Source organism: Marmota monax, unplaced genomic scaffold (genome assembly GCF_021218885.2).
Source record: "Marmota monax isolate L192 unplaced genomic scaffold, Marmota_monax_Labrador192_F-V1.1 WCK01_AAM20220418_F8-fsc00493, whole genome shotgun sequence".
In the NCBI taxonomy this organism is placed as follows: Eukaryota; Metazoa; Chordata; class Mammalia; order Rodentia; family Sciuridae; genus Marmota; species Marmota monax.
The window spans coordinates 291,887-306,883 of NW_026692681.1; the positions used below are offsets into that span (position 1 = coordinate 291,887).

Genomic DNA, 14,997 nt, shown 5'->3' on the forward strand with positions numbered 1-14,997 from the left:
CCTTCCCTGGAGGACCCCACAACTGTGGCAGGTCAACATGGAGAGCCCTGCATTTATAGTCAGGAGATCTGTCTGCTGCCTCAGACTTCCTAGGTGACTCCCAGCGCAAGCAATCATCTCTTCTGTAAAGTGGACAGTAACATCCAACCTGGGCCAAAGGGGAAGAGTAGAGGCACCCACAGGCATGGCTAGCAAAGCTCGACAGAGACAGGGAGGGTGACACAGCACTAGGAGAGAACCACAAGGCCACAGAGACAGGGCGAAGGAGCCACAGAGGTCCAGGATGCATGGAGTACCTGCTCTGCCCTGCTCCCAGCCTGCTTCCTCCTCCCTTCCATGTCAGTGGGTCCTGCCCACCCCACACCCCAGCTGCAACACTAAACAGCAGCCACCTGTATGTTCTCTACTTGCCCTCTATGAGCACACCTCTAACTACAGTATAACCTGTTGAATATTTTTCTCTTGTCTGAAAAAAATCTCATCCAGTTTGAGAGAAATGAAAATTGAAAACATCTTCCAGTTGCCACACAGCTAGCAAGCAAATGACATCTATTCAATTTAAACCTAAAATGTGGCCCGAGGGCACCAGTGAGGAAACAATTAGCTCTCCTGAAACCCAGGCTTGCAGTGATAACTTTATTTAAATATGAATAAACCCCCTGTATAGTTGCTGTGAAATTGCTGGGGCCTTGGTGACTGTAGGGAGCAGTGGGAGACCTGGAAGGAGGCTCCACTGATTGTCAACACTTTAGTCAGACCCCTGGGTGGATGGATGGATGGATGACTGAGTGGATGGGTGGATGGATGGATGGATGGATGGATGGATGGATGGATGGTTAAATGAGTGAATGGTTGGATGAGTGAATGGATCCATGAATGTATCAATGGATGGATAGATAGATGGGTGAATGGATGGAAGGAAGAATGGATGAATGAATGGGCAGATGGATGAACAGTTTGGAAAGGAAAGAGAGAGGAGGTGAGAAAGATGGAAGAGTATAGCAAGAAGGAGATGAGGAGGAAGAGAAGGAGAGAAGGGAAGAGGAAAGGGAGACAAAGGACAAGGAGGTATGGTCTTAAAGAGATAGAGGAAGAGAAATAGAGAAACAAAGAGACAGATATACAGAGAAAGAGCAGTGGAGTGTGATTAAATGAGAAAGGACAAAGGGACCTGTACAAATTGGAGGGGGCAAATTCAGAGAGCTAGCAGACCTACCAGAGGAGGCAGACCAACTGGGTTTGCATGCATAAAGACAGAAAGAGGCATCAAGGAAGAGCCAAGAAGGAGACTCAGACCTTGCAAGCCAGAAGCCTTCTGATCTAGACAAACCAAGAGGCCGGTGTACCCAGTGGTGCTCAGATGTCCCAGTTCAGCCCGTTGACTGCTGCATCCTGCAACTATTAGGCTGAAGTTGCTGATCTGGGCCCAGTGTGTGGAGCAGCTCCTGACAGAGCAGAGACACAGGGCAGAGTGCCCCTAAGTCCAGGGAGGTCCAGCAAGAACTTTACACTCGTGTCCACTGATGTATCCTGGTGGGAAGCACTTTATCTAAAAAGCTAATTGTTAAGCAAACACTCAAGGTACTGCTGGGTACGCAAGTGAAAATGATCAGGACAAAGTGCGCATATGCACACCTAGGACTGTGGGTACCACTTATGTCACATGGGTTTTATTAACATAATTCTAAGAACAAGTCTGAGGAAGAAGTCAGAGTTCCGATTTTACAGATGAGAGGCACAAAATTTTACACAAAGGCACAAAAATCTCAGTCAATATCAAAACACTGATTGCTGCATCTGCTACCAATGCCCACAGCCTGGGGGCTCCTCACCCCTGTGCAGTTCTGCTTATTAGGAAAAACCAACATCAACACCTGAAAAGTGTTAAGACACTGAGCCAGGAGGGATGTGAGTCTTTGCATCTCATTAACCTTCAGAGAAGGTCTTTCTCAACTAATCTCAACTCTCCATTATTTTTCCATATCACTTTAGTTAATCAGTGTCTGTAGGCAGGAGGGGAAAGGAGTATTTCCATTTTCTTTTTTATGAAAGTTTATATTTAACAGATTTTCACAATACGAAAAAAAATATTTTGAAAACAAATTATTTTCCTGCTTCAATTTCCTCACAGCTTAAGTAAAGGAACATAAAAAAGGTTTCACTCTGTGTTAGGCAAGGAGTGGTGGTCAGCGAGAAGGAAATGAGTTGGGGACATGAAGCCCTGGATTTGCATCTGTCCCTGTGACCTCTGACTTGCATCTGAGATGCTTCTCCAAGCCCCCAAGCACTGGCTGGGCACCGAGGCACCTGCAGGGGCTGTAGCTTGAACTAAGTGGGAAAAATCAATAGGAAGAACTCGCAGGGACAAATGTAGTCCCGCAACCCCACACCTAGGGAAGAGGCCCAAGAACACACACACTAACATGGCTTCCCTGGGGATTCTGAGCCCACCACAGGACAGGAACCACCAGCTAAGACATCTAGAGCTTCAAGAAGACACCATGAGTGACTCCCACTGGGCATCCTGAAAACCCTAGATGCCATCAAGGAAAGCAGTCTTGCATTCACTGGAAAGGGGGCTTGAAGTGTCCAGGGGGACTCACTAAACTGATAGATGGATAAGGAGGGTTGGTGAAGGGACAACTAATATCACTTTAACGTCACACCAATATGCACATGAGCACAAAACCATGCCTGGTAACATGTCAGTCAGCATGCAGCCTGGGGCAAAACACACCTGCACTCTGATCAGAAAATGCCTAAGATAACAATTACTAACCAATAAAAGGTGGGTGACAACTGGGATATTTTTTAAAGATTTTAAGAATACCAGTATCATAAATGGAAAGAGCTGGGCCACCCCTGGGGTTGAGAAGAGTCACCAGGGCCAAGGGCACAGCACACTCCCTGCTCAGGCTGAGGTCCAGCCCTCACTGGAGGTGTGGCTGGGCCCTCCAGATGCTACAGAAGGTGGCCAGAGCTGGTCCCTGAATAGTGAGCACCATGGAGCTTTGTGTGCTTCTGGGAGCTGTGTGGAGAGAGTGCAGGAAATGAGGACAGAAGCCCATGCCCTCCATGCAGTGCCCTGTCCCACAGTGGCTTGTGCTGGAAGATACCAAACCACCTACCACCTCTGCACATGGCCTGCTGAGTGCACCTGAAGTCCAGGAAGCTGTACCTAGAACTGAACATCATAGCCCATGATGCTGTCAATAGTGTTTGTTTTCTCTCTTCCTCATGTCCCAACTCCATGATTGACAAGCAACTAGCATATTTGAAAGGGTTTGCTAAATGGTAACAATATTTAATTTTAGCAGAATGTGAATTTTTAAAGAACAAAATGAAAAGAGAGGTGTTAAATAGTGTGCTTAACCTCACACCATCAGCTAGCAATGAATTAAAAAATAAGATTCCCCTCCAGGGCTTGAGCATCAGAGCTTCCATCATATCTGGGTTTCCCGTGGGTCCTTCAGACCAAGGCAACAGCAGGATTGGGATGCCTAGAGGGCCCTGAAGAAGCTTGTGCCATGTTCCTGTAGAGCAGAGGCCACCAAGGCTTTCCTGGGGAGGTGTCCCATGTTCTCCATTGCTCTCCTCCTGTGGGCACTGGCATAACTGCCTCTTCCTGAGGAGGTGGTCCCTGTTCTATACTCCTCTCCTTCTGTGGGCACCAGCACAACTGCCTTCTATTCATAAGGCCCTGGAGTAACAGCTTCTCAAAAAGCCACTGGACTCACATGGCAGGATCTGAGGGGAGCTGGTTCCTGGGACCTTGGAGAGTGGATGGTTAGCAGAGCTGGGGCCACTCCCTGAGAACTCTGAGCTTACTTAACAGCAGAGCTGAGCTGATGGACACCTGTGGCTGCCCCACACTCTGTCTGTTAACACACAAGCATAATCTAACTCCATGGTGACAAACAACATAACACAATAGCCACAGAGTCAGCTCTGTGAAATGACACTCCAAAACTGTAGCAGATGTCAAGTAATTGACTCTCAGAAACCTTTTGGGGGCAACCATTTCCTACAGCCTGAAGGCCACTTTGAAAGGTACCTCATTTGGCAAAAATGCAGCTGATTATCAACACTTTTATTTCTAATTCATGATGCAATCCAGAACCCCCAAGTGATTTCCTCACAGGGTAACATGTGAGAAGCCACAAGCTGCACTACAGGAAGACACGGAGCTGGCTGTGCTATTTGTTATGACTGCATCTGAAAACACAAGAATCCAGAATCAAAGGCTGAACTTAAAAATTTAAATAGAAACATGGAAGGGGAAGGGCTCACAGGAAAATCTGCCATCCACATGAGGAATGCCCTTGATGAGATGTCAGCAGATCCAACACTGGAGAAGAGAAGGACACCCCATGTTAAAACACAGAGGAGGGGCATTTCAACACACAAGGAGCACACCAGGCCAGCAAGTGCTACTCAAGTGACCCAACATCTAGGCAACTAGTCTCCAAACATAGGCGAGGACAGAGAGCAGGAAGGTTTGGCATTGAAGTGTCCCCAGATGTGATGAGAGCAATAAACCCCAAATCCAGGGAGTCGACAAATCCCAACAGAAGAACAATGAAGTAGATGCAAGAAACACCACAGTGGGTCGCAGGAATCCAACACAGAGTGGAAACCTGGAAATCAGCCAAGAGGACATCTAAGTTTCAGCAGTATCAGAAACCAGGAAAGGGTGAGCTTCCTACCAGAAACAGGCAGGTAAATGGGACAGCCAGCACCTCCCAGCTGCAGGCCAAATGGCACCTCAGGGACCTCTACAGCCAGTGGAGGGGTCTCTTCACCAAGTAAAAGCAAAGCAAACACTGAAAAAGTCATGGAAGCCTATCACAATGGGAGCAGCAGATTTCCATCATAGGCATGTTACAGGAATGCACTGGTCAGGGAGAGATGAGCCAGGTGCAAACTGGTCTGCACACCACAATGCAAAGCAAAGACAATGGTGTCAACATGGGGAATAAATGAGAGCTCTGTAGAATTATTATTATTGACTATTCAAAAGAGAGTCCAATGTTTACACAAAAATAATAACCATGCAGCATGCTTGTGACACAGCCAAAGGTGCAATGGTGAAGCTTCAACCCATTACCAAGAGGGGAGCAGCTCAGGAGACTACTGCAGCATTGTCACACGGGACCAGGTGGCAGGCAGTGCTCAAAGACAGATCATGACAAGCTAAAGGCTCATGATAAGCCCTAAAGCTACTGCAGAGTAAGAAAAGAAAGCTATAGCTCGCATGTTAATAAAAGTGACAAAACAGAACAATAAAAAAGAGTTGATTCATCCAAAAGAAGGCATAAAAGAGAAAAGGAGACTAGAGGACAGATGGGACAGATAAAAATAGACAGCAAGGGCACGTCTTAACCCTGGCCACACACACAACAGTGGGACTGGGAATGGCCTGAGCACTCCGAGAGTAACATCAGAGAACAAAACACTAAGTGCTGCCCACGACAACTCTACCAAACACAGAGAGGTGAAAAACACAAGGGACATCTCTGCATCTACCTGATGCTGCATCAGTCAAAAACACTGCAGTGGCTATGCCAACATCAGAAAAAGGGGACTTCATAGCATATGACACCACTATGAGCAAATAGGTCCATGTAATAAAAGTGAAAGCGTCGACTCTCAAGAGACCTAACAATCCCAATGCGCTACACCTAACAACAGCTTCAGAATACATGAAGTGACAACATCCAGAGCTACCATGGAAAAAATCCAGCTCTCCAGTGGTGGGAGGGTAACACTTCTCTCAGTCATTCACACAACAGGTGGAAAGAACTCAGGGGACTTGAACCCCTGGCAGCCCTGTGGAACACCCCACCTAGCAGCAGAACACCATCCAGGAGAATACAGCATCAGCAAGAGAAATCCCCCTCCCACCACAAAGCAGGTCTAGGCAGAGTGAAAGGACTCAAGTCCTTATGGTGTGTTCTCTGATCACACAGGAATAAATACCAGAAATCATAGTGGGGTCTATGTGGAAAATCCCTCAAACACTGGAAAGTACCTAACACTTTTTTGAACACTATGGATCAAAGAAAAGAGTCAAAAGCAAAATTAGAGCATACTGTGAATCGAATGAAGATGAAAATATGGTGTACGAGAATGTGAGGGAATGTACAGCACTAGCTCTAGAGAGAAGAACCAGGTCTAATCTATGACCTCAGCTTCCACCTAATTGTCTCCTGGAAAATTAGCCAATTAAATCCAAAGTTAGCAGATGAAAGGAAATATTAGATCAGATATCAATGCAATGTAAAAAGTAAGAAAAGAAAAGTAGTAAAAATCTATGAAACCAAAAGCTGATTTTTTGAGAAGATCATTAAAATTGATAAAGCAGTAGCCACAATAATCAGGAGTGAAGGAAATGGCCAAAATGGTCAATGCCAGGAATGAGAGAGGATGTCACTGAAGGTTGGAGACATATGAAAATGTCATAATGTCATGAGGGACCCTTGGGGACAGACCCCTCTTGGTGGAAGGATTGAGAAGGATGGAGCCTGTGAAGAGGGTCTGTAGGCTGCCAGGCACAGGTGTGACTGGATCACGTTGGAGAGTGCTAATTCTGAAGGAGACACAGAAAGAAGTCATGGGGGTGGCTGGGGACACCACTGCCATGCATAGGGGAATTTATCTGACCTGAGACCTGAGTGAGGGGCTCTGGCATCCCAGTGAGGTGAGAGTAAGATGTGCCCCTACAGGAAAGAAGCCAGTGTGGCCCCTGAAGGGGGCAAGAAAGGAGGGCTAAAGATAGTGACAGCACGCAGCAGCCTAGACTACCCAGGCCTGCCTTAAGGAAGCACTGTGTCCTCCCTGTGTGAACACAGGGACGACCACCCAACAGAGGCTGTGGCTGGGCACAGGAGACCCTCCCAAAGCTGCTTCTTGTCACAGGCAAGGGACAGGTGTGCTTTTGTGTCAGTTCAGCCTCTGCCTGCCTGGGGGTCATAAGCAAGTTCTCTCAGAACAAGGTAAAGCCATCTCTCAGGCCTCAGTTTTCCTCAGAGATTGCCATAACTAGATGATCTTCAAAGTCTCATTCCAATCAAATGCCGTCTGGAACTTTGTATATTGAAACACAGCTGGTCAAGACTGGAATACAATCTCCCGAGTCCACAAGAGCCATATGTGCAGATGTGTGACATGGGGACAGACTGGGGACCAGAAAGTGGTCAAGCCTGTGCACATACTGTCACTCACTTAGAAGATGGACACAGAGGCTCAAGGACAGCCAGACACTTGTTTATGTCACAGCCAGGAAGTGGGAGCAGAAACTGGGACATTGGCTGGACTCCTGCTCCTCCTTCCTCACCTGCCCCACCTTCTCCCATCACTGTGCTCCAGAACTTTGCCATCACTGTCTCTCTGATACACCCTGCTCAAAATGGCCAGGACAGCAGTGGACAGAAGTCCCCATCCAGGAAGAGATGATCAGTTTCCCTCTCTGCCTTTATCACATGGAAACAGCCAGGGTGAGATCCACCAGCCATTCTACAGTTCTCCCTCCTTCCTCTCCCAACCATGAAGCTCAGCCCTAGAGACAATGTTCATAACAGGCTGCCCCTCCCCACAGATGGCACGGAAGACCACAGGCCAAGGGTAGGCACTCGGGGTCTCAGGAAGGCCACCTGGGGCAGCAGGAACACAGGGCTTTCATTGACCTGGAATCTCATGCACTGCAAGCTTGTGTGTTTATTTTGCTTTCAGAAAATGAACAGCATCTTTATGTGGACTTTTAAATGTCTAAACACCTTTTGAAAGGTGTTACATGTTCTTGCTTTAAAAAAAAAATTAGTCCCATCTTGGTAATATTGTGTTTCTCAAGCTTGGTTTTGAGGAATGCGTGTTCATGCCACAGCTGTTCTCCCAGGATAATCCCCTACCTCACATCCTTAACTTTTTGAGACATGCAAAGCCCCTTTGTCCAGGCATAGAAATACCCACGAGTGCTGGGGATTGGGGAGTGGTCATCTTTGGGGTCATCACTCTGCTTACCAGTGGACATGTGGTTTTGCCCTTGGTGAGGTGTAGCTATTCCAAATGATTCCTTAGGTAGAGAACCTGTCCCTGGACTCTGGTGGTAAGGATGAAGAAGGAGCACCAACTGGGCTTCCAAGTGCCAGGTGAACTTTAATCACAAGCACTCATGACTCATTTAATCCTCTCTGGGTTGTGCAAGGCAGGAACATTCTGGGCCTCCATACTGCAGATTAGACACCTGGAAGCTCAACAGAGGCAGGTCGAGCAGACACAGGGCAGTCACTGTGGAAAGAAAAGAAAGTAGATAGATCTTCATAAATATCCACATTTTTAGATTCCCTCATTAAAAGAAAAATACAAACACCTGCTACACAGAGCCCAGGATCCTCCAAGGCAGCTGCTGTCCTGCGTGGATAGTGAGGGCTCCAAACCATGCGGCATCAGCCGCCACTCCTGATGCCCCACCAGCCACTCAGACACTCCTGGCTCCTGTGTGCTTTTGAGTCACAAGTGTCTAGCACAAAATATTTCACTCTGAACACTAATGGCAAGCAGTATAGATTGCTCCAAGGATCTCCCAAAAGTTACCATGGCAACATCCTCTAAGAAATAAGTGTGAGGCAACAATAATTCACTATTTCTGGTTTATTGCATTAAAAAATACATCCATATCAACACTAGTTTATGAATCTAAGCGACCACATTATTCACAAGAGCCAAAAATTAGAGACAACCCAAATGTTCCCCAGCTGATATCAGCCGAGTGGACAAGACCAGTGCCACACATGTGAGCAGCAGTAACAGAGGTTATCAGCCATGAAGGGGGACATCCCAACACATGCTGCCACACATTTCATGGATGAGCCTGGAAAACATCATGCTGTGTGCAAGAAGCCAGACCCCAGGGCCACACATCACATAAGTCATCTTACATGAAGTGTTGAGGACATACCAGTTTACACAGACAGAGGAGGACGGAGGGTTGGTGGTGGGAGGGAGTAGAGAGTGACTGAGTGTGAATATGGGGTCTCTTTGGGGAGAACAAATCAATTTCAGTGGTGCTGTCCCAACCCTATGAATGCTCTGAACCCATTGATCCATGTACTATAAACAGCTGAATTTCAGGGTGTGCGAGTTTCCTCTCAATAAGTTTTTGTTGAAGAAAACAACTGAGACTAGTGCATCCACCGACACTCAGCATGGCTAGACACAGTGACGCCTGGCTGCTGCTGGGAGAGTGAGACCATCAAGCAGTGTTGGGCAGCCCCAGGGCCCACATCCACCCACACATGAGGCCTGGGGCTCCCTGTAGGGTTGCCCCATCCCTAATTCAAAGCTGAGCAGGGCAGCTGCAGGCAGAAAGTAGGCTGCTCACAACGTGTCCTGTTGCCCAGGCCTGGGGTCACCCAAAGGGTTGGTTACTTAGGGTCCATTTGGGTCCACATTTAAGCTTGCTTGGGCCAACTCAGCTGCCCTGCTCCCAAGTCTGCCGCAGTCTGGCTGGGCACAATCAGGAGCCACTTGTCAAAAGAAACTAACTTTATTTTTAGAACCACACACGCCAAACAAAACAGCCTCTCAGGAAAAACCCTCAGAGCCTCAACTGCCACCACCGGCTTTCCACAAGCCTCTCTCTCCCCCACAAGCTTCTCTCCACCTCCCACAATCCTCCTGCTCTTGAGGCCGATTGGCTGGGTCACGTGAGCGGAACCAAAAAAGTCCCCCAATGAGCAGCTCCATGGTCTGAAAGGGCAGGAAAACAGCCCAATGAGCATCACCGCAGAGGAGCCAATCAGCTAGATGTTGCTGGGGCCGCTGTGAGCCAATCATCAGCCGGCAGCTGGAAGTTTGCTGGCAGCTGGAAGTTTGCTGGGGCCCCTTCGGCTGTGGCTCTCAACAAAGTCTAAGGCAGCAAGGGCAGCAGCCCAGACCCCAGGACCCACATGTCACATGCATCCTCTTCCATGAAGAGTTGAGGATACACCAGTTTACACAGACAGAGGAGGACGGAGGTGGGCTAGGACAAGGAGACTTGGTGGTGGGAGGAAATAGAGAGTGGCTGTGTGTGAATATGAAGCCTCTTTGGGGTGAATAAATCAGTTTCAGTGGTGCTGCCCCCACCTTATGAATGTTCTGAACCCACTGATCCATGGACTTTAAAGGGTAAATTTCAGGGTGTGTGAGTTTCCTCTCAATAAGTTTTTGTTGAAGAAAACAACTAAGACTACTGCATCTAGCAAGATGCTCAGCATGGCTAGACACAGTGCCACCTGGCTGCTGCTGGGAGGCTGTTATCATCAAGCAGTGCTGGAAAGCCCCAGGCCCCATGTCTGCCCATTCATGAAGACTGGGGCTCCCTGTGGGGTTGCCCCATCCCTACCTCAAAGCTGAGCAGGGCAGCTGCAGGCAGGAAGGAGGCTGCTCACAGAGTGTCATGTTACCCAGGCCTGGGATCACCCACATTGTTGGTTATGTAGGGTCCATTTTGGACCACCCTTTAGCTTGCTTGGGCCAACTCAGCTGCCCTGCTCCAATGTCTGAGGCAGCAAGGGCAGCAGCCCCTCACTGCCCAGCCAGGCTGGCTGAACTATGAGCACTGTCCCAGAACACTTACTGACCTCAGAGCAGCCAGCCAGCCCCAAGACATGAGCCTGTCCCTCTGTTGCTCACCCTGCATTCTGTGGAGGACACAGAATGAATGGCAGGGAGGCCCTGCCCCAGAAGGTGCCACTCCCCTCCATCCCACCCCCAAACCTGCCACCCCCTATGCACATAGGTCGTTATTACCTTCTTGAACCTGAGCAATTAAAAATGGAAAGAGCTCATCTCCTTCCAGCCTCCTGGCCTGTCATGAACATCCAGAGGCTTGGGAAGCATTGGGCTCTGCCTCCTGCAGCAAGAGGGGATGGGCTGAGTGACACACCCCCTTCAGATAGGAGAGAGCCCTCGGGCTCCTGCCTCCATTACCCCCTTTCCTCTAGACCCAGGTCTCACTCACATGTGAACTGGGTTCCCCAGAGAGTTTGCAGTGCGTGAGTCTTGACTTGCTCAGCACTTCAGCGAGCTTCTGACCCTGGCCCCATCTCAGGCAGCTTGTGAAAGACCAAAGGACCAGCCGTGGGGCCAGCTATAGCCAAACTGCTCTGCATCCATATGACACTCCACACTGGAGCAATTCAGATGGACAGCATGGTCCCTAGGGAATGGTGCCTCTTAACCACAGCAGCTCCTACTGGGCTATGATTTGTGACTACACTGTGGCACCTTGCAAGGAAGACACACACAGGGTCAGCAGCACCTCACAGGATGAGGACCTCAACACCCACGTTCTCTATCCTCAGAGCTCAGAGGCATCACAAGGTCATAGCCAGCCTGCCAGGCTGCAATGTGAAAAAGGGGGCTCCTTGTGCACAGACCCACCCAGCAGAAGCCAGCCTGGCTTTCTATGGCTGTTTCTCAATGGGACCTGGGAATGGACCAAGGAGAACTCACAGAGAGTCTGGTGGGGACACAGCCCATCCAGGAGGACAGGTTGTGTTGTGCCCTCTCATACCCTGATTCCTCCACCCACAGTGCCCCTTCCTGTAGAGAAGGCTGGCCTCACAACCATCACCAGCCAAGGGCAGAACTTCCAGAGTCACAGCAGTTTGGAGGAAGGTGGGAAAGGTAGGCAAGTCTGACCCAAGTCCACGGCAACCTCTCTCGGCCTGCTCTAAATGTTCTCACTTCTTTCCTCAGAAAAGAATCCAGCAGCTTCTCCAGTTTTGTCCTAAGAAACCATGACTTCCTCACTCTGTCTCAGGACATCAGTGTTCAGAGCTCTATCCTGAGTCCTGGGCTAGCATCCCTCCTTCATCACTAAGGAGATTTCACAAAAAAAGTAGAGTTCTGTTCCTGGGCAGAGAGCTTGGAGATGTCCCTGATGTCAAGAATTGAGCCCCTCACATCCCAGCCCCCAGCCCAGGGGCACATCAAAATGTGTGAAGGAGAGACTGACCAACTGCCCTGAAATCTCAGCATTTCACACTCACCAGGCACAGGGGCAGGAGTGTCTTCCTGTTCAACACTGCAGGCTGACCACATGATAAACTTCCTTGTCCTCCCTCAAGATCTCATTGATGAAAGACTAAAGGTATGCAAAAGTAGAAAGCTCTTGACCAAAAGGAGCCCCTAGTGACAAAGAGAAAATTCCTTTCTGGATCAATAGGAACTGGTTTTGGAAGCAACACTCTGAACAATGCACTGCTGCTGAAGTGGAGGCCCTGCTCCAGGAGAGACTGTGGGTGCCACATCCCGATAAGATGCAGACACTTGCACATGATCAGGTATTACACGTGTCACTCGGGATGTGTCTTGTTAACTTTACTCATCACCAATACCTATCCATGCAAAGTGTGGGAGCCTGAGGTGCCGCTTGTTCCTCTCTGAGGAGGAGATAGTCAACACCCGCACCACCCAAAACCCTGTCTTGACAGGTATAATGTCCTAATCGCCAGGGAAATGTGATGGCCCCTCACCCCCGGGGGCTGCAGAGCACTCAAAATGTGGCTACTGCCACTGAGGAACTAAAATTTTATTTAACTTTAGTTGATTCCAATTGTAATAGCCAAAGATAACTAGTGGCTGCTAAATTGGATAGTGCAGATGCTACACTACAATTAAAAGGCACCTCTTACAGAGTGGACACAGCTGTCATGGTGGTAGTACTAGTGATGTTAGTAACAGTAACAAAGTAATGGCCCCAATCACTAACCTGTTTTTACCATAAAATCATCCCCCTAATCATGGTGAGGTGTTTTAAAACTAGTACCTTGTGGTGGTTGATGGTTTTTGAAGTGCAAGAATCTCACATTAGATTTCTTGCCTCCTCTTAAGTAGAAGTGAATGGGGTACTTGACATCACACTGCAGAGTCCATGTGACCCTTTTGCATACGGGACAACCCAGGCAGACCTGCTGTAGGCACAGTTTCAGCAGAGGGGGAGTTCAGCGAAGAATTGAATGGCTTGACTTGGCTTGAGCACCTACATCTCCCAGGTCCCCAGCTGCTGGAGTCAGCCTAGGCAGGATGGCCCTGTGTCTACCCTCTGCCCTGGGCTCACCTGTTTTTTTTTTTTTTCTTAGTTGTAGATAGATCTTTAATTTTTTTATTTATAAATGGTGCTGAGAATGGAACACAAGGCCTCCGACATGCAAGGCAAATGTGCTATGGCTGAGCTACACTCCCAGCCAATGTGGTAACTTTTTAAAAAAAGTGTCAGAGATATAATTATATAGGAATATGTATACAGATATGTAAAAGTATTTTTAAGAAATAAAACACTAGAGGGACTGGGGATGTAGCTCAGCGGTAGAGTGCTCAACTGGTATAGGAGAGGCCCTGGGTTTGATCCTCAGCACCACATCAAAATAAGTCAATAAAATAAAGGCATTGTGTCCAAATACACTCCCTCAAAAAACCTAGTAAAAATATATTTTATATATGTAAAATTATTACAGTGGACCACTTCTTTTTTTTTTTTTTCCTTTTATTTGCATTTATTTTTTGTTGAATTTATTCCCGTGCCATAAGTTTTTGTTTCTTTAGCTTCTTCTGGGATATCTTTTTCTTCTGTGCAACCTCCTCTTCTGGTTTAGGAACAATTTGTTCCTTTTCAGTGAGGATCATCTCAATGTGGCAGGGGGAACTCATGTATGGGTTAATCCGACCATGAGCTCTGTAAGTACGACGACGCATCTTGGGTGCTTTGTTGACCTGGATATGTTCAATTACCAGAGAATCTACATCTAAACCCTTAAGTTCAGCATTACTCTCTGCATTTTTAAGCATGTGTAGCAAAAATTCAGCACTCTTTTTGGGCCACCGGCCCTGTGTCCAGCCCCACTGTTTGGCCTGCGCACACCTCCCAACTCCACCATTGTAACGCCGGAATGGCACGCATTGCTTCTTTAATGTGACATCTTTCAGGTACTTGGTGGCTTTTCGGATATGCATACCCTTGATGGCTTGCGCAGTTTCACGGGTGTTCTTAAAGTGAACACAAAGATTTGAGCCTCTTGATTTGCATGATTTTGTGGGGTTTTCCAGGTCAAGAGAGTAGCAGACCATTTTCACAGATCACCTCAGGCCGCTTACAGGAAGAGGAAGTGGACCACTTCTTGGTAAAATTAAAAAAATTAGTCACAGTACCAATGAATGACTCATTTAAATTGAAATTCTTGGGCTAAAGGTAGGCATGCACTTTAAATTTTGGCATATTTTCTGAAACTTCTCTGCAGAAGAGGTATGACAATTTTGTATTGCAATTATCAGAACTTGAAAATTCCATTTTCCAACACTGTTAACATTAGATTTTCTCACTATCTTGATTCTTTGTATTTGATAGGCAAACACACACATGTACTTTATGTTTCCTTTGGATTCCTCTATTGTGATTTGGATTACTAAATTTTTGGTATGTCATCTTTTATAAACAGCAGATACTGGGTTTTACCACTTTTGTAGGCTCTTTGTTTCTCCCTATTGACTTGTAGGAGGTCCCTATGTTATTAAGCTCTCGGAAGCGGGGCAGACACCCACAGAAACATCACCAAAAAAACTGTTTTCTAGCAATTGGCCACAGTTTAGCCTCTTGCAGAGAGCTCTTTGCCAGCTTGACCTGAGAACTTCCCGTTACTCTGGCCTCTCAAAACTTGCACCGCCTCCCAATCACCTTGCCCTGTGGACCAAGCCTTGAACATAGGTTGCCTTGAGAATCTTCAACATCCCAACCACAGGTACCTTTCACTGAGTGAAGTGAATCATGTAAGCTCTGTTTCCAGGGGAGAGAAAGTCCATACTGCTGTGACAGTTTCCTATGAATAGGTGTCTGCAACTCTGTGTATTTCAATATTCACTATTATGTGGTCAAATGGAAATCCTGGAGAAAGTTATGGAGATTTTGTGGAATGGTTTTCATTAACTCAGAAAGGAAAGATAGGAAATAAAAATAAT

The 14,997-nt window shown here is 47.5% G+C and overlaps 1 protein-coding gene across 1 annotated transcript; it reads right to left on the reverse strand.

Annotated features, from left to right (window-relative positions):
• Nucleotides 1–13,529: 13,529 nt before the first annotated feature.
• On the reverse strand, nt 13,530–14,145 carry LOC124093973 (large ribosomal subunit protein uL22-like). Its single transcript, XM_046446515.2, has one exon. The coding sequence runs from the start codon at nt 14,110–14,112 to the stop codon at nt 13,558–13,560; it is 555 nt and encodes a 184-aa protein (XP_046302471.1). The 5' UTR covers nt 14,113–14,145; the 3' UTR covers nt 13,530–13,557.
• Between the last annotated feature and the right edge of the window lie 852 nt (nt 14,146–14,997).

Coding starts and splice junctions, on each gene's coding strand:
- LOC124093973 (XM_046446515.2), bottom strand. CDS start 14,112: ATGGTCTGCTACTCTCTTGACCTGGAAAACCCCACAAAATCATGCAAA.